This window comes from Trachymyrmex cornetzi, unplaced genomic scaffold (genome assembly GCF_001594075.2).
Source record: "Trachymyrmex cornetzi isolate Tcor2-1 unplaced genomic scaffold, Tcor1.1 scaffold8, whole genome shotgun sequence".
In the NCBI taxonomy this organism is placed as follows: domain Eukaryota; kingdom Metazoa; phylum Arthropoda; class Insecta; order Hymenoptera; family Formicidae; genus Trachymyrmex; species Trachymyrmex cornetzi.
This window is the reverse complement of record NW_017300135.1, coordinates 264,164-289,295: the sequence shown is the minus strand read 5'-3', so window position 1 is coordinate 289,295 and position 25,132 is coordinate 264,164. Positions and strand designations below refer to the sequence as shown.

General features: G+C 37.3%; 1 protein-coding gene and 1 pseudogene across 8 annotated transcripts in view; one reads left to right on the top strand and one right to left on the bottom strand.

The window, feature by feature from the left end:
* Positions 1 to 25,132, top strand: part of LOC108768491 (uncharacterized) — a 66,905-nt gene that overhangs the window by 18,665 nt on the left and 23,108 nt on the right. For 4 of the 8 annotated variants that reach the window (XM_018518928.1, XM_018518927.1, XM_018518929.1 and 1 more), the window contains exons 2-7: positions 10,259 to 11,991; positions 18,845 to 19,036; positions 20,723 to 20,833; positions 21,754 to 21,843; positions 22,086 to 22,172; positions 23,751 to 23,849. In XM_018518928.1, coding sequence (XP_018374430.1) covers positions 10,259 to 11,991; positions 18,845 to 19,036; positions 20,723 to 20,833; positions 21,754 to 21,843; positions 22,086 to 22,172; positions 23,751 to 23,849 — 2,312 coding nt within the window. Of the gene's footprint in view, positions 1 to 10,258; positions 11,992 to 18,844; positions 19,037 to 20,722; positions 20,834 to 21,753; positions 21,844 to 22,085; positions 22,173 to 23,750; positions 23,850 to 25,132 lie in introns of those variants that run through there. The other 4 variants (XM_018518932.1, XM_018518933.1, XM_018518934.1 and 1 more) reach the window with 4 other exon arrangements.
* LOC108768492 (uncharacterized) lies at positions 3,876 to 6,743 on the bottom strand (annotated as a pseudogene).

The following is a 25,132-nucleotide window of genomic DNA, read 5'->3' as shown; positions in this document are numbered from 1 at the left end:
TTTGCCAATCGCATCGCTATTACTTTGTCCGACGAAAATTGTTACGAAAGCTATTTTGCAAGTTAATTCCGCGGATCCAATAAAATGCAGATGTTGCAATATTCTATTCTTCATGAAATATACATACCAAATATTCAAGCAACCTGACGAAAACAACAGGCCGCATAGAGATTGACACTGTTTGACTTTACATTCTTTTTTTTATTAGCTTCTGATCGAGAAATTAATTAATATGCGTTTAAATGCACAAGTATACACAAGTTGATGACAGAAAATTTAATTTATTTGCTCGATGTGCCCAAGATATAGGTACCTATCTTAAAAGTCAAAATTATAGTGTGTCGCAGATCTGATATTTATATTTTTTAGAATTTTCCAAATACATCTAGCTCAGGCCTGTCCATTTTGAGCTAATCCAGTTTGTAATACGTAACAACAAAAAACAAAAGTAAAAGTAGAAACAAAAATGATTGTCTCATTCAATGGCCTTTAACTTTTGTTTATATTTTGGTATTCTCTACACATATTCAGAGCTTGTAATTTCAAATAATGTTTTATATATTATAATTTTTATTATTATACGATGTATTATACATTATATTATATACCATGGGAATGGCAAGCAATCGATTTACGAGGTTAGGTTTCAATCAAGCGAAACTACGCGTATCGCGGTTTCTGCGCACGCGACCCGCGCGCGATTTCGCGGTCGGAGAGCCATGAGAGTATGACCGTCAATTTCGCAGCTATTTTCGAAACAAAGCGCTCACGATCGACAGCTGCGAGCGCGTAGAAGGCCCGCTCTTATACAGAGCTCGTTCGTAAAGGATCTTCAGCTCCGTTCTCATTACGCGCCCCGCGCGCGTGAGGAAATGTCGTGCACTGACATGCGTACCGCATGCTCGGCTCGAGGTGGTGTCTGCCAACTCAATTGTCGGACAATGCTCGTTTACGTCGAAAAGTCGCGCTTCCTGGTACGCGGCACTACGACGCGTACAACAGCCCGCTTAGGAATCGCGCGCGACACGCGATTTATATTAATTATTGCGAATTAACCAACTACGGCCGTTTTGGGGGGCCTAACGCCTTGTTGAAACGCCGTTATACGGTCGTTTTTCAGATTTAGAGGAAGCAACGCCGATGAGCGATCGTAGCTGAGGCGACGAAGCGCGATATCTGATTAATGCAACTGCATTCTTGGTATATGCAGCGATGAAAATTGCGAAGATAACCGCTATAAATTATAAAAGAAACTTTATAAATTCGTTACAAAGTTAAGATTGGAATGTTTTAGCAACGTTATAAGTAATTTTCGAAAAAGAGAACGTAGCTGTGGACTCTTCCCTTTAAAAGAGATTATTTTTTAATATCCTCCTCGTTAATTTCTCCTGAGAGAAAAAGCGAGTTCTATATAACATGCAGATAATTGAGCAAACGTTTCTGAGCCTGCGGACTTAATTCGCAAAAGTTTGTGATTTATTGGTCCATTTGTAGGAATACACCCATCGTAAAAGTTTACACATATAAAAATTTGGCTTCCAAGACTTCTAACGCGATCGTCAAATCTTTATTTCTCATCGAGAGAAATCCGGATCTGCACCTGCGAACGATAAAGACTCAGGTCGGTTCGCGTATCATTTATACTTGCCAGTTAAGGATTCGTAGAGCCGTATATCAACGCCGTGTTCTTTGTCTCGGCAACATCGAGAGAGGCTGCATTCCATTTTTACGTTCTTATTCCATTCGAATCGCTACACCTCGTGAGACGTTCTATCTAAATATTTATGCGCTCCGAAAATACTCGGAGTACCATCGTGTGTAATTTTAAGGATGTATCAGGTGTATGGTAGTCTCTGTAAAAAGTGACTGCAATTGAAAATTTATACTTTTTGTATAAATGAACCATACATATTTATAAAATAATTTATAATAAGATTAATCTATTCAACAATAACATTTTATAGTTTAAATAAAAATTTTCTCACATTTTTTTGTCTTAATTATTTTTTAGTAACATGTCTTCTTATTGCAATAATTTCTGATTCAGCTTCTATATCGTCGCCAATATATTACTTCCAAATATAATATATAAAATCTACAATTGTTTATAATTTTGTATTTTAAAAATACGTGCAACATATCCTTAAAAAAGCCATTTTCATACTGATATTTTTCCAAAAAGATCATATTTTCATGTGAAGCAAAATTACTAGAAATAATAAAAACCAAAAACTTCATAAAAATCTGAAAATTGTTTTATTCAAATATCAAATTATACAAATAATTGACATTTTTTAAATTACATTCCACGATTTAATGAATATAACAATAATGTTTTTTTATACGCGAGTAATTTGTATCTATGCCTGTAAGAAGAAAAGGAGTAAAAATGTAACTCTGGATGAATATTCTACCAGAAATGTACTGCGCATGCATACGTCGCGTCAATCGAAATAGAAATTGCGGAAGGCGACAGAACGGCGACGGATTAATCGTAAGACCGGAAGCTGCACGATCATGTGTCACCGCTCGGCACCGTTCACCATCTCTATTTTCTATCAGCGATCGGAGTAAATCGATCGGATTTCAGTCCTTGACATAGAATGTATAGATTAATAAAATTAAGTTCTTGCGTTACAAGATACTTTCTTCTAAAAAATAAAAATTTGGATTTGTGTGAGTGCAAAAATGTTATTCGGAGAAATAATTTTATGAAATTCTCCGAACAGCAAGATGAATTCAAGCTTTAAGTTCGTGTCGAGATGGAAAAAAAAAAGATTTTTCTCTGAGGTAATACGCGTGAGATACGAACAAGTAATGCTTGCTTGCATTCTCGGAGGATTGAATAAAAGAGGCTGGAGAAATGACTAAAAAATGAGAGAAAGGAAGAAAAGAGGGAAAATACGTGGAAATAAGTAAGGCTGAATAAGTATAATGTGTATATGCAAGTGGTAAAAGTGCATCGGCCGTTTAATTTCGGCTTTCCTGACGCCGAAAATATTCGCGCCACACTTTTCTCTGCGGCATAGCTTAACGGCTAAGGAATTCCTGCGGCAGCAGTATGCCGGTGTCGGTTACCTAATTATAGTTGCACATAGAAATCTGTAAAGGGACACCGTGTGCACATTCGCAACAGGAAGGGAGTGAAAGAAGGAGAGAAAGAGAGGGAGAGAGAGAGAGAGAGAGAGAGAGAGAGAGAGAAAGAGAACAAAGCAGGACTGCGCCTTACGCATTCGGCTTGTGCAATGAAAGCGCACATCGTGCGTGAGACACGCGGAAGGTCGCGTCTGTGCGTGCGTATACAGCGTTTCCGCGGATTTATTTTTCATGGGTGATTTAAGGCCATGACAGGAACAGTATAATGGTGCAGAAATTCTTGATAAAGCTACTTTTAAAATGTTAATGATTTAAATTATATATATTTGATTATTTTTAAGTATACATATATACAGTATAACAGATAAAATATATAATTATTTATTATGTGACAAATATATATTATATGTAAATTTATTTACAGTAACTGTTTTTAAGCTAAGCCATCGAAAAGTATTTAGATATTTTATTTTGTTTATTATTTATTGTTTGTTAAAGTATTTATTTCCTACGTTCCAAAGAGTAGCTCTATGTTATATACAATTTTTTTCTTAGAAAAATAATAAATTGTCGCAGCTGTTATTATATTGCCAATATCCGAAATATTTCACTAATTAATTCATTGAGGTGCGTTTTCTGATTTACCTGGAGAAATCGAAAGGAGTCGCAAATAAGGAAATGCGCAGGTAACTCGGTTATTCGATGATTTGCGTGTTCTAATTTGACATGGATATGTAAAGTAGCACAGCATCGCTGCAGATCGAATCACTGACACTACGTTATTCCGGTAAAATGTTATCGAGATGAAGGCCTATCACGATCAATCCAGACAGAGAAGCGTCTGCATTATTCATCAGCCTCTGGGCGAAGCAGAGAAGTAAAATTTACATTATTGATTACGGACAGAAAGCTATTACATCTTCGTAGGACACGGGGTCGCAGTCATCTGATACGATGATTCCTCACACAGGTAAAACGTTGCGTTGTGTACTCCTTAAATCACATCGTTTAGATTAATCGTCGCTGTTTTCACCTAGCACTTGACGCGATTCCCATACCGTGTTAGTGGATTTAAATGATTAACAATAAAACAAGCTCGTGACGTTTTGTTTACAAATGAAAAAAAAACGTGAACTCTGACTCTTACTTATTGCTTGTTAAGAAATAATTACAAATTAATTGAAACATAATTAAATAAATGTTGATTTTGCTAATTTGAAAGAACTCAAAATTAATTAGGATTTTAAATGTTCGTCATTCAGTATCTTCGCGAGTGTATTGACTAGGAATTAAAATACAAATAATTTTATGGTCCCAAGAATAAATCAAATATAAATAAAACATCTACACGGAGAAAAATGTACAGTAAATACCACTAGAATTCTATTAAACTTTATGGAATTATCAATATTCATATAGGGATACACGTGCCCACTTGTGTAAAATTTTCTTTACATTTCTGGTAAATGAGATTGTCGTACGATAATCATTCTTACTTTATTGACAACAATTTTTTCTTTATAGCATTGACAAAATTTACTTTACTGCATAGTTGTTTGTGCTCGTCAATCTTGAAAATAATACGATTTACTTTACTATAAGTATAATTTATCTTTCTATAAGATAATAATCTTATCTTGAAATGATGTACTATAATCATAATGTACTTTTTACCTTAAATCTTCGGTAATTTTTACTTTTTTAGGCAAATAAAAAATTTATCACAAATTCGGTAAAAATAGCCAGAATATTTTTACTAGTCTTGGAAGGTATTCATCTCTAAATTATTTTTCTCCGTGTATATGAGCCTTCACGGTTGTTGCGTAAATAATGTATTTATAAGATAATAAGGTATAATTGGTAAACCATTGGAATGTATTTATCAACTAAGTTAATTGTAAAAGTTGCAGTTAATTTAGTTGGTACCTTATCGTCTTATAAATATATTATTTACGCACTAACAATCACAGAGGCTTATATAGACATTTTACTTATATATGACTAGAAATGTTTTCAACAGCACTTCGATGAAGTTTATCGAAAGTAACCGCGGACTCGCTCATTATCTCATTGACCGCGTTCGGTATTTACCGTGCCAGCTCTCGGTACCGTTCGAGAATTTAATTCCGTAGCATGGCGCTCAGTATATCGTGGGTGTACGAACGCAACGGTGTTCTTATGAACGCATAGAATCTCGCGTTTCCAACTACATCACGCACGCCATTATAGGATCGGTATATTCTGAGGTATACTTAGCGGAGCGCACTTGTACGTACATAATATCGTTGCAACATTATGAGTGGCCACGAAAAGAGACAACGGCATGTGCAATGCATTTTCGCGTGCATTCATTGATTCGTGTCGATTCTTAAGCACGAAGCAGAAACCGATGTGAGATTTAGTTATTTGGACCACGACGACCCTTAGCGACGCCGTCATTTTTCTTGATGGAACTTAATTGCGTAAACAAGGCTCTATTTATTCCGTCGTCTCTCACCGTAAAACGCACGTCGCTGGACTTTTACAATATATATCCGACACATAATTTGATCGCGTGATCAATTATCTTTTATTAGCGTGATGTTACACAAAGCTCTTATAATTTTTATGTGCGGGGTACGTCTAATGATAAATTATAATTAAACTGGACTAAAAAAACTCTCGAAACATGTAATTCAATCTTCTTCGATAAGACTTTGAATACGATCTTCTTTCTATTTTTAATTTGCTCAATTTTTTTTTGAAATAATTTAATAATTAAATTTGAACCTCACAGACATTGATCTCTCGCGAGATTTTTTTTCCGCATTTTTTTCGATCAATCTTTTTGAAATGCTTTAATAATTAAACTTGAAACTCAGACGTTAATCTCTCGCGAGACTTTTAATCCGTATCTTCGTGCTGTCTTGTAATATCTTTGAAATTTTTCTTGACTTCTTAAACCTCGCTTATAATTCTCACCTCACAATTTGCTCTGGCAATCTCTTGAGTTTCACTTTTCTGTGACTTGGGCGAGGGTTACTCGGCCTTACAGCACGGTAGGGTGCATATTGTGTGCACCTGTCGCTTGACCTAAGTAAGAAAAAAATTCTCTCGACTCGTTACCTCTTTCTCTTTCTTCTCGGTTTCCATAACGCTCACTCTCGTTCGCACGCCGCATTTGGGCAGAACCCGCAGAACATTTTCCGAGGACGAGTACGATGTGTCCAGCGTGCGTCTTTGAATCGCGGTAGTGTGTCATTCTAAAAATAGAGAGAGGTTAGCTCGAAACGAGAGGGAAGCTAAGACACGAGAGAACGAGAGGTGGCAGGACGAGAGGAAGGGCATGGAAGCAGAAGGAGAGTAGAGGCACGTAGAAGCTGAAGGAGAGAAAGAGACGCAGAAGAAAAAGGAGAGAGAGGGAAGGAAGGAGTACCTCCATAGTCTCGGTCGTGAACCCGAGGAACGACCTCGGTGAAACGTCGAGTAAAGAGAAACGAGCAAGAGAGAAAGAGTGAGAAAGAAAGAAAGAAAGAAAGAAAGGAAGAAAGAGAGCGGGTTAGACGTTAAGAGAACGTTGAGAGAAGGAGAAAAGGCAGGATAGAATCGCGGGAGAACGATGTGGACGGGGAGGGATATTAAATTAAACAGCGCGAAAAGGTGATTCAAAGGCGATACATTGCAAACACAAATATATCACACAGCGAACGCCTTAAAAATTTCCCTTGCAATTTCGGATATCGTCCTGTCTCGAAAATGGAGAGAAACCAAGAAGTGCGCGCGGCGAAGATACGTGAGCGGTGAGATTGCCACTTTCTAATTTTGAACCCTCCGGATAGTGTCGGTTTACGATGGGATCGAGCTGGCCACCGTGTGGCCCTCTGTTTATAAACTCTTTCGGCTGGGGATATGTGTACGCAGCGCTGGAATTTTGTCAAATTACCGAAGAGAGTTACAGCGTTCAAGCAGCCAAGAAGGAAGATGCATGTTCATTAATATAAAACGCCGTAAATGAATTGGGACGCAAGGCGCTATACCTTTCTAATTGCAAGATTGTTTTCTACTTTCAATTCGCACGCTACGTAACCTGAATTAACATAATTTTTTAATTATAAATTGAAACTCGAGGAAATTTCAAATGGCGGTACCGTGTTGTCTCTATTTATCTTCAATAAGATCTCGATTTGGGTTTTGATTATTGAAATATATGTATTTAACGCGCTGGATGTGTAAAAGCAGTTATCAATAACGTTTTTCCCTTTTTCTCAGAATATTTTTCGACAGTTTTAGATTTCATATTTTGAAAGTGCATTCCGTCGCAGTAGCTTAAACGCGACGTTGCAGAATGGCTAATAATAGGAGGGTTGGCTTACCAGCCAACAACGCCGGTTTGCAGTCGCGACCGAGTCCTATAGAGGCGTAACTTCCGTTAATATCGCGACGGACTCTTGGTGCTCCTGGTGCGTCTTGGTACCCACACATCCGCGTATGAGAATATTAAGACAGCACGCATTCCACTGCGACGATTTCCGCGATTTCATAAGCGGGACCGAGAGCTCTCGAAAGCGCATATCTACTAAATGTAGTACGGAGCTCCAAAAATACGATACTCTAGAAACTAAAACGCTATTATCTGCAAATAGAATTTTTTTTTATAAATTATGTAGGTATATATTCTTAGAGTACAAATTAAAAAAAAACTCGGTATCGTTAAAAAAAACTTAATATTTGTAAATTATAATATACTTAAATTGCCACATATGTGATTTATTTTTCTTTCAATTTGTTATCTAGATTCGCAAATTTAGTTTAATATGAATGGATGCAATAAAAAAATGTACAGCAATTTACATTGTACAAGAGTTTCTGCTTTTGCCGAATACTTATAGATCCTCGTAACTCTAACGATATATACATATCATCGCCCGTAAAATTATAATAATTGCATAAAAATACAAATTTCTGCGAGCAATATTGAATTGATGAAAAGTCGCCTGACAGACACGTTACATATCCATTTGACCATGATCTTGCATGACCACTTACGCAGGTTTTCTTTCGCGTAAACCGACGCTACTTTATCGAGTGGCAGATGGTTTGCCATACGCGTACTTGAAGAGTTTTCCTTGTATTTCAATACGAAGAAAGTCAATTGCGCGGGTCGAGAAGATCGCATTCACATGCTCACATTATATCGAATAGAAAACGGATTATAATGGAGACATTAAATTATTGCCACATTACGGTTTATATTGAATTATATTAACACTAAAAGAGTATTAACGTTTCTTACTCACTAAAAGGGGAAACAAATAAATTACCGTAAAAATTTTTTAAATGATGAAGAACTGAATATTTCAATATGAAAGACATAATTGTTGAAAATTAAAAAAATTCAGAATTCTATCTTTTACAGAGATATAATATTAATCTAAAAATAAAAACGGTCAATAAAATGACTTCTCAGTATTTCTAGTATTAAATATCTCCGCATCACAATCACTACAATCAGTAATTATTAAAAGATTAGGAAAATTGTAAAAGAGAGAATTATAGAATATTTTAATAAAAGTTTCCATCCTTGGGAGAATTTGTTCGCCTTATAAAGTCAATTTTGATATTAATATCTATACGTGTAATTTACTTTTTACGAGAATATACGGATGTGCCGTGTGTTTTTATGTTTCAATATAAAAAATGCCGTTTTATCGAAATAAATGTCATTTTTATTATATCAATTAAAATGTTAATCTATTTTATTATGTCACTTAAAACGTTAATTTGACACGTAGTTTCTTACATTTTTTCGTTTCACAGTAGCGCACCCCGAAGAATTTTTATTTTATCTCACACTTTCTAGCTCGAAATTACATAGGGAAACCGGTTGCTCATAAGTGTTATTTATCGATCCTACATTTTGCGTTCCCGTTGCCCAGTTTCATCTCTGTATTAATCCACAGTCACTTCTATAAATTTATATTCTTCTTGTGTTCGAGAAAGGGAAGAGAGGGGGAGAGAGAGAGAGAGAGAGAGAGAGAGAGAGAGAGAGAGAGAGAGAGAGCTTATTTTCTTATTATTCTAATATATTTTTTGTAAAAGTATTAAGATATTGAAGAAATATATATAAAAGAATATAATAGGATTTTTTATCGCATTAACGCTTTTCAAGAGGTGCTTGCGTAATTTGCACCTTAGTATTAGTTAAGTATATTAAAAAGGCATTTTACATTATAAAGTTTTTAAATTATCTGAATCTTCTTGATGATCTAAAACCAGGGTTGGGTAGTGCTAAGTTAAAAAGATAAAAGTTAAGTTAAAAAGTTAATTAATTTTAACTTAACTTAGTTACAATGTAAACTCTTAACTTTTTAACTTTATTTAGTTACATTTTATCCGTAACTATTAGTTTTTTATAACTATTAATTTTTTTTAAGTTAAGTCTCAGACATAATACGCGGCAATAGCTATAGCTTAAAATTAAATGGAAATTACAAAAGTGAGCAAATTTACTAGGTGTTGACCAACGAAATTATAATAAATATTCTAGTGAATATGCTCACTTTTGTAATTTTTATCTCGTTTCAAATTACACAATCGACCCCCAGATTTTAATCTGTCAGAAACCGTGTATTTTGATGTATCTAGTTTCTGATAGGTTGAAATCTATTATTCTTTATTATTAAAATATAACACATCAATACCATTTTCGGCTCACGTGGGCTCACGTTGACCGGCTGTTCAGTTCAGGAGGACTCATTTTCGATAACTTGCGAGAAAAGATGTCCGACAAAAATTTCGAAATGGCTTTATTACTTAAATCTTATAAGTATATGTGAACAGAATATTCAAACAGTATATATAACAGTATAGGTATATGAACAAAACATATAAATAGAATATAGAGTATTTTCTAAATGAAGTATATATTTGTCATTTCCGTTATTTGTAAGACTGAAACCTTGGAATCATGAAATAAAAAAATAAAAAAAAACAAATTTATCTTTTAACTTTTCAATTACTTTTTTTTATTAATTTAACTTTTAATTCAATTAATTTCATTATAAATTAACTTGTATCTTAACTAAAGTTAAATTTTCAAGGTTGTTAACTTTAACTTAACTTAATTAAAAAAAAAAAAATTAACTTACCCAACCCTGTCTAAAACAATCGAAACTTATTCCAGGTGTCCACAGTGTGATCACACGAGGAACCACGATGGCGGAGGTGGCGACAAAGAAGTCGATCAATGTAGTAAGTAGCAAGAAGAACGAGGTGTGCGGTGTTCAATCTAACAACGGTTTGATTGATTTGGATGATCTAACCACGAGTAACACTCAACTAATTTCATTGTGCGACGATGACGATCTCGTACTCACAAACAATACACGTAATGAGCTTGAGAACGACGACAAGAGCCTGCAGGAGCTGATAGAGAGTGAACTGGCCCTGAGGATCTGTTCGAGTAAGGACGACGATGATGCCGTCGTCGAAGAAACCGAAAATGTCATCACTCAACCGGAGACAATCAAGAAAATCGTCCTGGACTGTCGGCAGGATCCCGTTGATGTTAATGCGGAATTCATAGCTGCCGAGAGCGGGCACTATTCTTTAGTCGAGGAACCGTATGGTCGTCGGAATGGTCACGTGTCCCCACATGTCAACATTGAAGTTGTAAAACCAGAACCGGTACGTTTCCATAACGAAGAAGAGGATCAGGCGTTTGTCAAGCAGCCGGAAGCTGGTGTTGCGCCGATAATTATTCAGAAAACGAACGAAGGTGATCAAGAGTCGAACCGCGACGAAACTGTCGATGTCAGCAACAACAGTGAGGAGTGTCAGGCGATTGTCAAGGAAGTTGTTCCTCCCATAGATGATACAGACTCCGTCAATGTCACAAATGATTTCGTAGATGAATCGAACTCCCAGTCTTTCCCGATTTCTGCGAGTTGTCCCGTCGACAAATACCAACGGGAGGAAGAATTGGTGCCGAAGACACTCGATGACGTAGATCTCCTACGTACCGATGTCGAACAGGAAAGAAAGAACGCAGATATAGATATTCTGGACACATGGACTGACAAGACGCAATTCCTATATGGCCTGCAGGCCGGTCGGTTTTCTAACTGCGAAGAGGAGCTCTGTCCACAGGATCAAAACCTTGAAGAAGTGAAATTCCCTTGGACGAGTAAAGAGTCTTCCACGAATGAACATATCGATACGCTTAATGATTCCTATGCAAACAATTCTGTGGAGGAGAAAGAGAAGATTCCCACATCGCCGATCCGTCGGGATAAATCGTCACTCTCCGAAACGATCGAAGAGGTCGATTTGAAACTGGAGGATTCTCGTTTCTCCGACGACGTCTGCCAATCCGAGATGTCCGCGGAGATGGCCAGCACGCAGGAGTTCCTCGACATAGAACGCCGTGTGCTGAACGAAGAGATCGATCAGGAACCACCGCAGATTGTGATATCGTCAGAGATTGCCGAATTTCAGGTTACGTCGGGATCGATTCTGGAAAACGAATCGCCAGAGTGTCTCGTCGCGGAAGATGCGCAAAATCTGATAGACGAATCCTCGAGCGAGTTCTCGGCGTCAGACTCGACTTTCATCGAAAAAACCGAGATTGTAGTGTCTGACACGAGCGTGACTATCTTTTCGGAGACGAGGCAACTCGTCGCCGAGCAGATCGGGAATCTCGACTCGTGGACCACAGTCGAGGAGGCCACAAAATTGGCAGACGCCGAAGAACGACAGAAGGATGCGTCAGCCGCGGCGGAACGTGACGCGGTTAACGACGCGACGAGGGACGATAATGAAGGGAAGCAAGACGATTACCCTGCACCCTCGTCTCCCCGTGCGCCCCTGGCCACACCGGACGAGACGGAGACGAGCGATGTTTCTAACGCCTGTGACGTAAGTGTGCTTTTTTCGTGAATTAACTCGACGCCTGCTCGAGCGACGAAGGAGCGGCTCGAAGGAATGACGCAAAAATGTCGATAGGATCGTAGTGTAAGAATGCAGAGTGTAATATTGTATATAATGGCGACTGAATTGATTTGTGGCCAATATTGATTAACGGCAAATTGCTAATAACGACTTTATAATGGTTTTTATGATTAAACTAATCTCTGATTAATCACACAAGAATTTTCACGACATCCACGAAAATGTTACATTTTGGTCGATATTCCGTTTTTATTTCAAGATTGTCTTACGTAATATCTTAAGATGTTAATACCGACTGTGTGCGGTATTCTAGTTGATTCTTATATTTAAGACTATCTTAAATACGGTTTTAAGTTAAACCAATTAGAGAGCCGTATTGGCATCTTAAGACATTATTTAAGATGATCTTAAAATAAGAACGAATTATTAATACTGTTCTTTGATTAGCTTATAACGTATATCTTAAGATTGTATGTAGTTGAGACGGTTTTAAATATGTAATAAGAAGTGACTTATATGAAATACCAGTCCTCTTGTTTTTTTAAGTGTTTTTTACATCTTATGGATAATCTCGTTTACATCTGCATAAATCGAAACTTTGCACTCGCGACTATTTTCACAGTAAAATTAATTAATATGTCATTACCGTAACATTGTGACGATGACGTGTACGTCGTGTAATATTTCTCATGAATATAAAACGTTGAGAAAATTCACAGCCTCGAATGAGGGCACGAGCACTTTCCTTCGAGCCACCGCATTTATTTGTACAGGTAGGAGTAATAGTTCTTATGATTTAACGAGATAATTAATGCTTGATTTACTCCATTTTTGTCAATATCACGAGCGAGATTATTGCATCTTTTCAAAATTAATCATTTTTTGTGTGGTATTGCTTATCATTAAAATTATTAATCAAATCAAACGCTATAATTCTGAATGTCGTAATGTTTTTGACTTTAACCGTGTAATTCAGATTATAGGGTAACTCCGCCGGTATATATACGCCGCGCACCTATCAAAAATTTAATTTATTCAGTATTATTTACTATGTTTAAAGTAAACGATTATATCAATAAAAACTTTGTGTGTACTGTTTATTATTATGAAAAAAATATCAGAAATCCGAAATATTTATATTTCGTATTAAAAAATGAACTTTTTTAAACTCTTGCATTTTTGCCCATGTATATCCCATAGGGGTGGGATATATGGCTACTCATAGGGGGAGAGGGAGTATGGCTCATAAAAAATTTACAAATAATGCATATAAATAAGACGTAAAATGACACAATAACTTATAAAATGCGTTTATAAAGTTTTATTAAGGAATAAGAATGATATAAATATGTATATGAAATAATAAATAATAATTACATTCTTCTCCCAGATGTATTACAAGTGTTAAGACATGAGGTACATACTTCATGTAATGCATTTATTGTATTTAGTGCACTGAATTCAATCTTTGCACTTTGCATGCTTTGGGCATAAATCCCGCCTGTTAAAAATGCCATATATCCCAAACAGGTGGGACATACAAGACACCAAACTAAACAAAGAATACGAAAGCAAAGTACTTGTATTTTGTTATACAACATGCTTTACTATTCTTCTACACTCATGTATCACGAAATAACCACTAAATCTTTTGCACGTCCTACAGTAATCATTTTATGTAGGGTAAACTAGGGTATTATGGCCATACGGAAAAGATGGCCATAGGCCATAATTTCTCCAATAATTGATAAATAGTGCATTTTTATAGTCATTCTTAAAGATAATCAATATTTACAGTAGGTCACATAAGTACACTGTGTTCAAAATAACAATATTATAAATATTATCTAATATTTTTTCTTTCGACTATCTGCAAAGTTTTGCACGTGTCTGCTAAAAACTGTTATAATGTCTAATAAATTACAATTAAGCTGCCATAATCAACATTATATATACACAATAAAGGTACGTAAATTGCAAGGTGTTTTATAATTACTACTTTTATTTTCACTATTTATTTATAAATACTATGGCTATCTTTCGTAATGTCATGGCCATCTTTTCCCTAAAAATCAGATAAGATGGCCAATGTATACTTTGTAATATTTTGATAAAATTAAAGTTCTGTTAAGTATTTTCTCTTTAATTTCGATAGTATTTGTTACTTTAAGCTTCAGTGAAAGTAATATCCCAAATATTGTTAAAAAGTAACAAGAATAAATGTACGTTTTTTGCATTTTAAGAAACTATGGCTATCATACCCGAGTTTACTCTAAGTGACAAATCGATTCAACTTACAATAATTTCATTAATATTAACAGTAAGAAACTGAAATCATAACACAATACTAATATAACATAAAGGCATGTACCAGAGTAGTTACGGGAAAATTACTCCCACTCCTTTTATTTTTTCTGACTTCTGTGGCGTAAATCCCTGCGCGGCGTATTTGCCGGAATTACCCTATATAAGATAAAAAAACCATTTAGCATTGATATGGATAAGGTAATATGATGTGTACTATCTATTATATAAATGCTGAATGATTTTTGTACACCCTGTATAATTTATGTGCCTTGATAGGGTTGCTTCGCGCTTGTGACGTAAAGCTGCAAACGTTCGGCGTAGAATGCGTCTCGGGTACTCATATTCCGCACGTTGCGCAAGAGAAATACAAGCGCCATAACTTAACAGCGTTCAGGTTGTTGCTTGCATCGGATAATTCCTGCGAGCGCATTGTGGATCCGATCCTCCTAGCAATTTCTGCAAGACTAATTGCGCCATCGCTCTACGTAACTCCTACGCATGTTTTTACACGTTAGAGCGATTAATCTCGTTTATTCTTTTTTCGACAATCGGACAGCCTCCAGGTAAGGGATTCTCGCGAATGCCCGCGGGTATAATCCGCGCATAATCCGCGGTATCGATGCGCTAAGTTTAGTAAATTTATGTTCCTCTTACTATTTATAGCATCGCAAATCGCTAAAGGAACAGGCATCAACCTTGTCGATTTATTTGATTAATTTTCCAACCTTCTCTCTCGTCACATATTTATAATCACAAATAAATACGTCCGAATAATTGATTCTCCCCTTTCTTATGTGCGATTGTCAATTTTCATGTATAGTATACTCTATACGTAATCGCAACCTCGACATTATATACTCGATGTGCCTTCCGCAACAATTCATTACTCGCAAATCGTAAATGTGTATTATTTGCCTTTATCTCCTCGATACCTATGAAGGTACACCCTTCTACGATCAGCAGCGCGTGACGATCGCTCACACCACAAATCTCATGCAAATGCAAGATCTGCAGTCACAACGGAAGCCGGCTTATCGCCACGAATTTCATATCAACTCGCGAAACACCGCTTGTAACAATGATTCAGTATTCGTATACTCGACCGAATTGAAAAACGTGGGATACTTAATTCTTCGAAAACTCGAGACGCTTTTAGTCCTTAATTGGTAACAATCTCTTAAACTCATACATTCTATATTCCGTATGGAGCAGTTTGCTGAGCTTGATAATTATATCTTAAGCGATTTACTTGTTTGGTTTCTACCTTCATTATCCGTAAATACGGTATAGATTTAAGGAGAGATAACGGCCATTTTTGTGATTAATTTTACTGCTGGCATGGTAAACGGCGGAAAGGATATAAAACAAACGGAACAATTAGCGATTATCTGGGAATAAACAATTATTTTAACTCGTCGATGCCGACTTGTGCTTGATATATATATAAATTAGGAAAATTAGTCTTATAATTATATTATTTACAATATTAAAAAAATTAATCAAGTTCCTGGAGCGAAACTACCAAGAGGCCACGACGAATCAGACGGATGTCGCTAGTTAAAGGCTGATCAAGATCGAGATCACGTCAAAGTCAATCGTATACGCTGCGCACACAACCTTTTAACGGCGTCACAATCCTCCTGTCGCTTCCTCTTGAAACATTCCTCGCCTCGGCACGGTTCTGCTCGCCGAGCAGCTGAGAATCCGAGTTCTTTTACCTGGCCAACCGGCTACACGTGCCTGGTGGAAACGGCCAATCGTCGGCAACGGAAAGCCGCATGCTGCGTGCTACGCTTTGGAGAGCATCGAGTTTCCTGAACCCGTTACGAGACGCACGCTCTCCTCGGCACCTCAGACATCTCTGAGGCATCACGCAGAGCGGTTGTTCGTTCACGTCCCGAGGAGTGATCTCGAGGATGATCATCGATCAGGTACGATCTGGACGACGCGATCGGCTTGACCTGTTTGATCTGCTGCTGTAGGGTCGCGATAAAAGTTTGCGAGGGAGGATAAACTCGAGTGTGAGCGGGGGAGGTGCGCGCACCAGACGACACGGTCGTTGAACAAGAACATTCGCCTTTTTTCCTTTAGTCTCTCTCTCCTTGTATTCTTCTTATTTCTCTCTCCCTTTTTCTATCTCTTTCTCTTTCTCTCTAGCTTGCTCCCACTCTCGCTTACCAGCGGTTACCAGCCATCTCGTTCGCGCTTGAAACTCAGCTCTGACCGCTCTTTCTTTCTCCTTCTGTCCTTCGTCGGCTTTCGTCGACCCCGTTGCCAAGGTGGACGAGCGTTCGTCATTCTGAATGCGTGGCTGGTGTTGTCGGTGCTAGAGGCTGCTTGGACTACCAGCGTCGGATAAGTCCGAAGAAGAAGGACCAAATAGTGTGTTCGGGGTGATATAAGTTGTGAACTGAGAGATGGTGATGTGATCGATATTGCTTTCACGTGAAAGTTCTCAGCGTGTACCGTGGAGAACGTCGGAAGCGATTGTCTTCCGGATTGTTTCTCGAGACGAGACGAGTAATCGAGGTAGCGTCTCGTAAATTCGAAACTTCGCTTTTGTGCTTCGAATAGACAGTGTGTAAGTATAGGTGGAGAAGTACCGTAAATTGCTGATGGTCGCAGGGAAATTGTTGCGAGCTCCAATTGTTCGGAAGGACCTTGAGAAAGGATTGGGAAGTGTTGGGAAGTGTGCCAGGATTATTCTAAAGTGGCAGTTTGCAGAGCATGTTTCATGTGGTTTCTCTCAAAGTCGCTTTAAATTTCTTTATTGTTATATATGTAAAATAAGAAAACCTCGCTGAGAAAACAACAAGTTTAGTCGAATTATCATAATTATTCCCCATTTCTTTGTGTTAAACAAGAGTTTTTATCATGAAGAAAGACATTTGTTAAAAGGATTCCTGTAATTAAAATATTGTTGACATATGGAACATTTTACTTAAAAATTATGCAGCATATTCTGCCTTTATATCTCTTATCTTATCGTTTACGTTTGTTAATTTTGAATAATGATGTAATCGCGCGCGTCTCTTGCCAATTTCTCGATACTGGATAATTAATAGTCAAACGTCGCGGTTGAGATTGTGTCGGTACGCATTATGTCGCGTTTTACGCTACGCTCGCATGGCTCATACTCCGTTCCGGAGTATTGCTTTTCGCGCGTGCGGCTTATCGGAAATCTTCCTTGTCGGACGGCCATAGCTGTCGGGCAATTACGCCATCGTGTATAAATTGTTGGAGCCATGAAAACTTGACGCTCTTGTCAGTCGTTTCTAATACCCGCGTCTGAACAAGCCGTTGCTTTCGTGTTTCGACGGCACTGAAGCCAAATCGCCGGAAGAGCTTGACGGACGAGAGGACACGTTTTTTTTCTCTAATCTATAATCTCAATTTTTATAATTCTCCATCTTTATTTGCATTCTCATCTCTCGCATTCTTTTGGTAATTACTCCGTTTGGTAATTACTCCTCATATCGAGTTATCGTAAAAAAGCGAAGATTATTACCAGCCGGACAATTATGAGTTGAGCCGAGAATCACGTAGGCGAATGACGTTTTAATTGCGCTGTACGATATCGGACTAGTTTCGCTCGTAAGTGAAGCCGTGCGGTTAAAACAAATATTCCGTCTGAAATCTTGCCCAACTAAAGCGTCGGTCGCGTTATGCACGCTCACGTACGTTTTGAATGACGAGAATGAATCAGATCGTCTCGGAAATGAAACGGAAATAAAGTGCGTGATATATGAGAGAATTGATGTCAGAACGAATTTTGGAGCTATAATCTGTGAGGTAAAGAAAACGTTAAATTTTTCATCATAATGAAATTGGCTACGCTCTTAGCAAAAATCATGAAATTTAATTTATTCTCCAGTGCGCTTTCTGATTGACGTCAATCCAGCTTTCGTTTTCCATACGTTTAATCCGTAACAGTTTAAGACCGCGAGATTTTATGCGCGTTGAATAGGAAATGTATTTCAGAAAAATTCTTCTGCGCGTGAAAGGATGAAGATTTTATTTCTCTCGTAGAGAAGAACATTGGCTGAACGTCAAAAGCGGGGAAAGATATAACGTAATGCGCACGCTAATGTTACTCTTTTCACTGCCATGTACTTTTACATTCGACGGGAATATTGCGTTACCACACCGTGAAATCGATATTATTGCTTGCAAATCATGTTCGTTAGGCGAATGTAAACTTCCGCGTCGCGGACCGCAGAGACCGCGTTTCACCTACCTCGTGCTGCGTGCGCAGTAAAGACCATTGAATCCCAGCGGCACAATGCTAAATCTAGTTCTTCCAAGTCTATTCCTTTCCTGAAGACCGCGTGTCCGCCTACATTAGATCGCGAAAGAAACATTTAATCGTGAAGAAATGACCCAAATGTCTACTTTAATCGTTCGAGACGCAAGAGATCTCCACGTACCGTCAGAGTCGTTGAAAAAATGATTTCAAACCTTTCAAATGTATAAATGTACACACGTGTCATCTCTTTTCTTTTTCTCATCGTAGAGCGAAAGCCGCGAGGAAACGGTGACCACGAGTTCCACTGTGGTGACCTCCTCGAAAGGTGGGACCAAAACGAAGAAGAAGAAGATCGAGGGCGTTGCTGGTAACGATGCCACCTCGCCGAACCTTACGCCGCGCACAAAGAAAACCAAGAAGAGCAAGAAGAGCGATCTCGAGAAGGAGAACATCTCCGTGGTGAGTTATAAATCGTTTTGATAGACGCGCACGTGTGCACGGGATGTCCCGCAGCTATATCCTTTCACCGGTACGTGTTCTCTAATCGTCGTAGCGTGGCAGTGTCTTGTCCGAATGAAAATTTGATAGGATATCAAATCAGAAAATTCTGTTGAATTAAACTTCACGTGATATTAATCGAAAAAATCGGACTTGTACGTATCCATTGTAAAAGCCTCGTCGTTATTATCGGTTTATCGGTTTATCATTTTCGATGAGAACGATTTATCAGATTGGTAAAAGGATCGGTGAATGAACAAAAACCACGGGTGTTTTATTATGGGACATGCTGTGTCACCCGACTATATTGTATCTACCAATTTGCTACGTTCTGCATTGATTATCGACAAGACATATATATATGTCAACGCGATTTTTCATCAAGTAAACGCTGGTCATACCGGCCGCTACTCTCGGGAGATATAATTGAGGGCGGTTCTCCGACATGTGCGAGATGCGCGAGTACGAAATCACCGTGCGTAGAACCGTTATCACGCTAATTATCACTTTACCCGGTAAAACTCGCCACCGGCGCGGTCGCGCCGCGCCGGTGAAAACCGGAAGCTCGCGCTTTTGGTATCGCATCTGCATGCGTCGGCTCGCTGGCTTTTCCGGATTTCGTCGGCACAGATAGGAGCGAGTTTTCTACCGTCTGACGCTCTTCTTGGAATCAGGGATCTGATACGTGATCGCGACAGATATCCAAGTGCTATTAAGTAGAGCGCGGACGATATCGATCGAGATTGCGACGTTTCCTTTTTGCGAGACTCGTCCTCTGCGCGCAATTACAGTCAAGCTGCAGCGAAGCAGCTTACTACCGTTTCGAAAATCATGTATGATGTTGTTAACATCGGTAGAAAAGAAAATAATTAGACGATATTACTTTATTAAATAATATATATAACATTTTGATTAGAGTTAAACGAAGAAGAAAAACATTGAGTTTATGCTATTACTATATCATTATTATATTTATATTTTTTATTAAAAAATATAGATTATACTTGTGTGTAATGTATCTCTTTTTTCATGAGTTAATGCTTTTTTGCATGATATCATCTGATTACGTGCGGATGTCTGTGCGGACGAGATCGCGTATAGCAAATTATTTATATATTTTTTTAAAAAAAAGCTTACGTCTGTAAATGTAAGGTACAAAAATTTGCTAATGTGTGAAAGCTTTTTGCATAATACATATAAATGTTGAAAAAAATATATTAAAAGTAGCTACTCAAAAGATAGTTGATGATTTAAAATATCATAAGCTGGCGTAGAGTATAAAGCGTACAGCAGTATTAAAGATAGAGTCGAATGTTAAGTGGTCGACAATGTAAAAATGAATAAAAAATAAAAATTAAGAAACGAAATGGACAAAGTTTACAATTTAAATTAAGGAAACATAAGCATGATTCAGATGGATTCAGATATTAAAGTGTCTCTGATTGTATTTCTAAAAATTGAATTGTGAAGAATGTGTCATAAACGAAACGTAGACTCGACGTGGAGCGTGTAATAATTAATTATTTCTATCTTTGATTATCGTACTCGACTAACGGCTCGGCGCAAGTTAGCAAGTAGACGCAGCTTATTAATCTCTCATGCAGTTGCATGCTCAGTGTGTTCGTGTTTCTTTTGTTTTTCCATCAGAACTGTAGCTTACAAGACGCAAGCATGCATACGGGCACTCAGCGATCGCATTCGGAGATGATCGATTTTTCCGCCAAGGACGATTTATCGAACGTCAATGTTAAGTCACTGGTAAGTTGCGCTGAAGCGTACGTATCCGAGAATTAACTGCAAATTACTCACGCCAATAATTACAGTCAGAAATGTAATTTAATCCTCAGCTCTTACAAGTGTCGATCTAATTTTATTAATGGATATTACGCGTCTTAGAAATTAATCTTTAGTATGAGATAGCTTACGTTCAAATTATTAGAGAATTAACATAGAATTCATCGTAAAGAGCACTTTTGACATTTAAGATAGATCTTGCGGAACGCTCTCTATTCTCAGACATTCCTTTTTCCTCTCGTTTTCCTGACTTCTCTCGGCACAACTGTTTCCCAGCGACGAGCTATTCACGCGTTGCATTTATGCGAGATACAAGTACTATATTTTCTAGCTTTGTTTCTTAGTCGACGAGATGAATAGGTGCGCGAATAGAGATTTCCTGACCCCGGCCACTCACCAAGTGATCTACTAGATGTGAAAGAACGGCTAACAGGCTTCAAATAATTAACGGCGGGCGCAGTAGACGTACAATTACTCCATTAAGCAATTAAAAGTTACCAATGTTGTTTGATTAAACCTGCCGACGAAATTACGTTGTTACTTTCGGGAATTGCATGTGTAATTTTGCCCTCGCACGAGCGTGATCCAGTGAATGTTAAAATTTACCCAAGCAAACATAATGGAGTCGATATAACGAGCATATCTTGTAATTCTTTCACAAAGTAAAGAAGTTTTATTTTTCCTTTTGAAGTAAGTTCGAGCGAATTATACGTGTGAAGATCGGTACATTAATATGTAATTAAATAAGACAAATGTTCAGCGAAAATTGTAGTTTGCGTAATTATTATTTCGTGATTGCGTAAGGCTGCGTCCCGAACGTACATGTCTGCTGTTGCATGTATACTGATCCGCCTGCATTTTTGTTATTCTTTTTGCGCATGCAGACACAGAACTATGTCTCGGAGACGAGTCGTAGTGATCAGGAGAAGTTGTGCAGGGAGCGGATAGCGACTGGCGTGTCCATCAAACAATTAGTAAGTAACAACCATGTAGCCGGCATGATCGCGTTTGCAATGAAAGGAGACATATGAGGAAGACACGCTAGATAGTGTCTGTCGCCAATCATTCCGTCATGGTCTTTCCTCCGTAAAATTAAAAAGGCCAATTTTCTCGATCGATGAGATATCGATTTAATTAATGTACGCTTTCGCTACAAATCTGCTTCGTTAATAGCATATGTGATACATTTGTCAGATACATATTTTGTCACTAACAGTGTCGCAGCTTTGGCGACATCTCGAACATGAGTGACGGCGATCAGGCAACATTTGGGAAAGCGAGCCATGCGATGGAAATCGAAGAGGTTTGTATATTGTATTAATTCGTCCAAACACGTATCGCGAATGTTTCGTGTTTCTTCTTGTCCTGGTCAATGTAATTGAAAGCGACGTTATAACAGTCACGCAAATTTTGACTAATGTTTATTTCAATCAGTAATCTTTTTTCATACAATCTTTTTTCAACGAGAGATAATAATATTAAAATTATATTTAAGAAGACGATAAGATTCTTTTAAAAGATGATAATTTTTTTATAATAATTATCTGAAGCAGCCACGTTTTCCTGATAAATGCATCTCGAAAAAAATTTTTCATGCATGAATATGTATAAACATGCATAAACACACATAAATATTCATAAATATGTATAATTATATGTACATGAAATATATCCATACATGTTTATATATCCTTCTTTCTTTTGTAAAATTCATTTTTAGTGTAATATAAATAATAATAGTAATGTGTGAAAACATAAAAAATAATTAAAGGGATCATTTTCGCACGTTTTTGGTTTAGAAAAAAAAACAAGTTTGGAAAAATATTAAAAAATTGCTCCTACATAATTATGCATAATTTTATATATAGTTATATGCAAATAATGTTTTTTATTTTCTTTAAACTTGATCTTTTCTAAAACGAACAGTGCGCGAAAATTATCACTTCAATTATTTTTAATATTTTCACATTACTATTATTATTTCTATTACACTAAAAAGTAATTTTACAAAAGAAAAAAGAATGTACGAACATGCATGGACATAGTATTTCATATATAATTATACATATTTATGAATATTTATGCGTGTTTACGTATATTTATACATATTTATATATATTTATACATATTCATGCATGAAGAATTTTTTACCGGGCATGTGTACTTGAATAAATTTTCATTTATACTTGGCAATATTTTGTAAATTTTAATAATTCGTATTTTTTATTCATTTATGATTTTTATGTTACGTGGTAATGAAATAAGAAGGGGTCGATTATTGCTAGACAAAATTTGCAAGCATGCGAATGCTTATTAACGATGTTGCAAATTAATTTCCGGCGTATGACAGGAATGAAAAATGCATTGTGTAACTTTTGTTGTTGCATGAGCCATTTTCGACATTTGCTTTATAATGTGGCGACAATATTACGTAAATTCCAAGCAAATAAACATCCTAATAGTATACTAATAGTCTAGAGCGCGAGTTCTGTGACACAAATTTCTAATAATAGCACAATTGTTTTCTGAGTAATTATATTTTTACAGAAAGTATTTTTATCTTTCTACGCGAGATAATAAAGTTTATTTCCAACAAAGCACAATTTCGTTATCTTAATTAACGTCATATGAAATAATGTTACGAGATCTCGTGGCAATTAAAAATAAAATAATAAGATATTATGAAAATTTGAAATATTTGTTTGCAATATGAAATATTTTTATTTGGCAATTTTAAAAAACGTCTAATGATTATGAAATCTTTATTTGGTGAGGCGGCTCCATTATCGCTTGCGATCAATATTTCACAGAGCTCGCGTCTCTCGAAACGTCGACTCACCGCTAATTTGTATTCTCGTTGATGCTCTCGCCCCGATCGTAGAAGGCGAGGTCTATGGGTGATCTGAGAGTATGCGAGCAGGGTTACTCGCGGTTTACCAGAGACGCACCCGTCTTCGCCAGGGTGTCGGTCAAGGCCCTCGTAAGTACCTCTCGTAAACGGCACGAACAACATTGAAGTCAGTCGAGCGAATGGAATAACGTTAGATAAAGCGCGAGCTCAGTCTACTAATGAAACTAGAACTTTATCAAAGTTCGCAATCGGCAATTTCTACTCGGGAGTAACGATCTATAGAGCTTCTCGCGGTGGGCGTGTAATTGTTCTATCCTACGGTACTTGGAGGCGGCGCGGCGGCCGCGATTACGCATTTACCGCGCTTGCATTAATTGCGAATATTTAAAGCGAAGCGAACGCAACGTCCGTAGCTTGAACGTTGTATTCGAACGTTCACGTTGTTGAAAATCCTCATACAAATGACATTTCTTTTTTTTTTTTTTGGAATAATTTAATGACGAAGAATAGCATAAAAAGATCTTTGTAAAAATATTCGGATAAATATTCTCCGGAATAAACGCTCGGTCAAGTACACCGCTACGCATTCCGAGAACTCGCCGCACGCATGCCGGAGTAGTTTACCGTCACGCTGCGAATGCCGTCTCTCCATTTATGGAAGGGCCGACTTGATAATAACAGACTACTTATTTGCCCTACTTCAGCCGATTACGGGGAAACGCAGGGTCCGGATGTCGATTACAAGCTTTTTGCCCCGTATTATCGGTCACGCGGTTATCGGGATTTTGATTATCGGGTGAAGCTCACCTCTCGGTGAAGATACCGTCTAGAATACCTATGCATTCCGTCGGAATTTCGTGTACTTTTTCGCGTTTTCCATCGCAAATGCGAAGAGAAAAGCGGGAAAAGCGGGAAAAGCGGGAAAAGCGGGTCGATCTTCCTCGTGAATCATGAATTAGTTAATCGAGATCAGAACGCTCGTTAAACGTCGCAAAGAAACGTCAGCCATTACTTTTATTTTTGAATGTACGAAATTAAAACAAGCTAATTTTATAATCGCTTCTGAAATGAAACAAATAAAAAGTAATAATAAGCATGTAATAAATAAATATTATTCTTTATAAATTTATTAACACAGTTTCAATATATTAATATCTTTATATATAATATGATGCTTGATGGTAGCAACAAATTATTAAATTGCTTATCAATTTAATTCGCGATTACTAGACGCGATTAATAGTTTTAATTGCGTTTATAGTCTGGAAAAACAATTTGGCGCGCAATTCTAAAAAGACTACAATATGGTACATATGCAAGTATACGAGGTGTGATCAAAAAGTAAGGTGACTTTTTGAATTTCGCGCGCTCTGTACACTCTAATTTCAAAATTTTTTTTTTGTTGTGTTGGT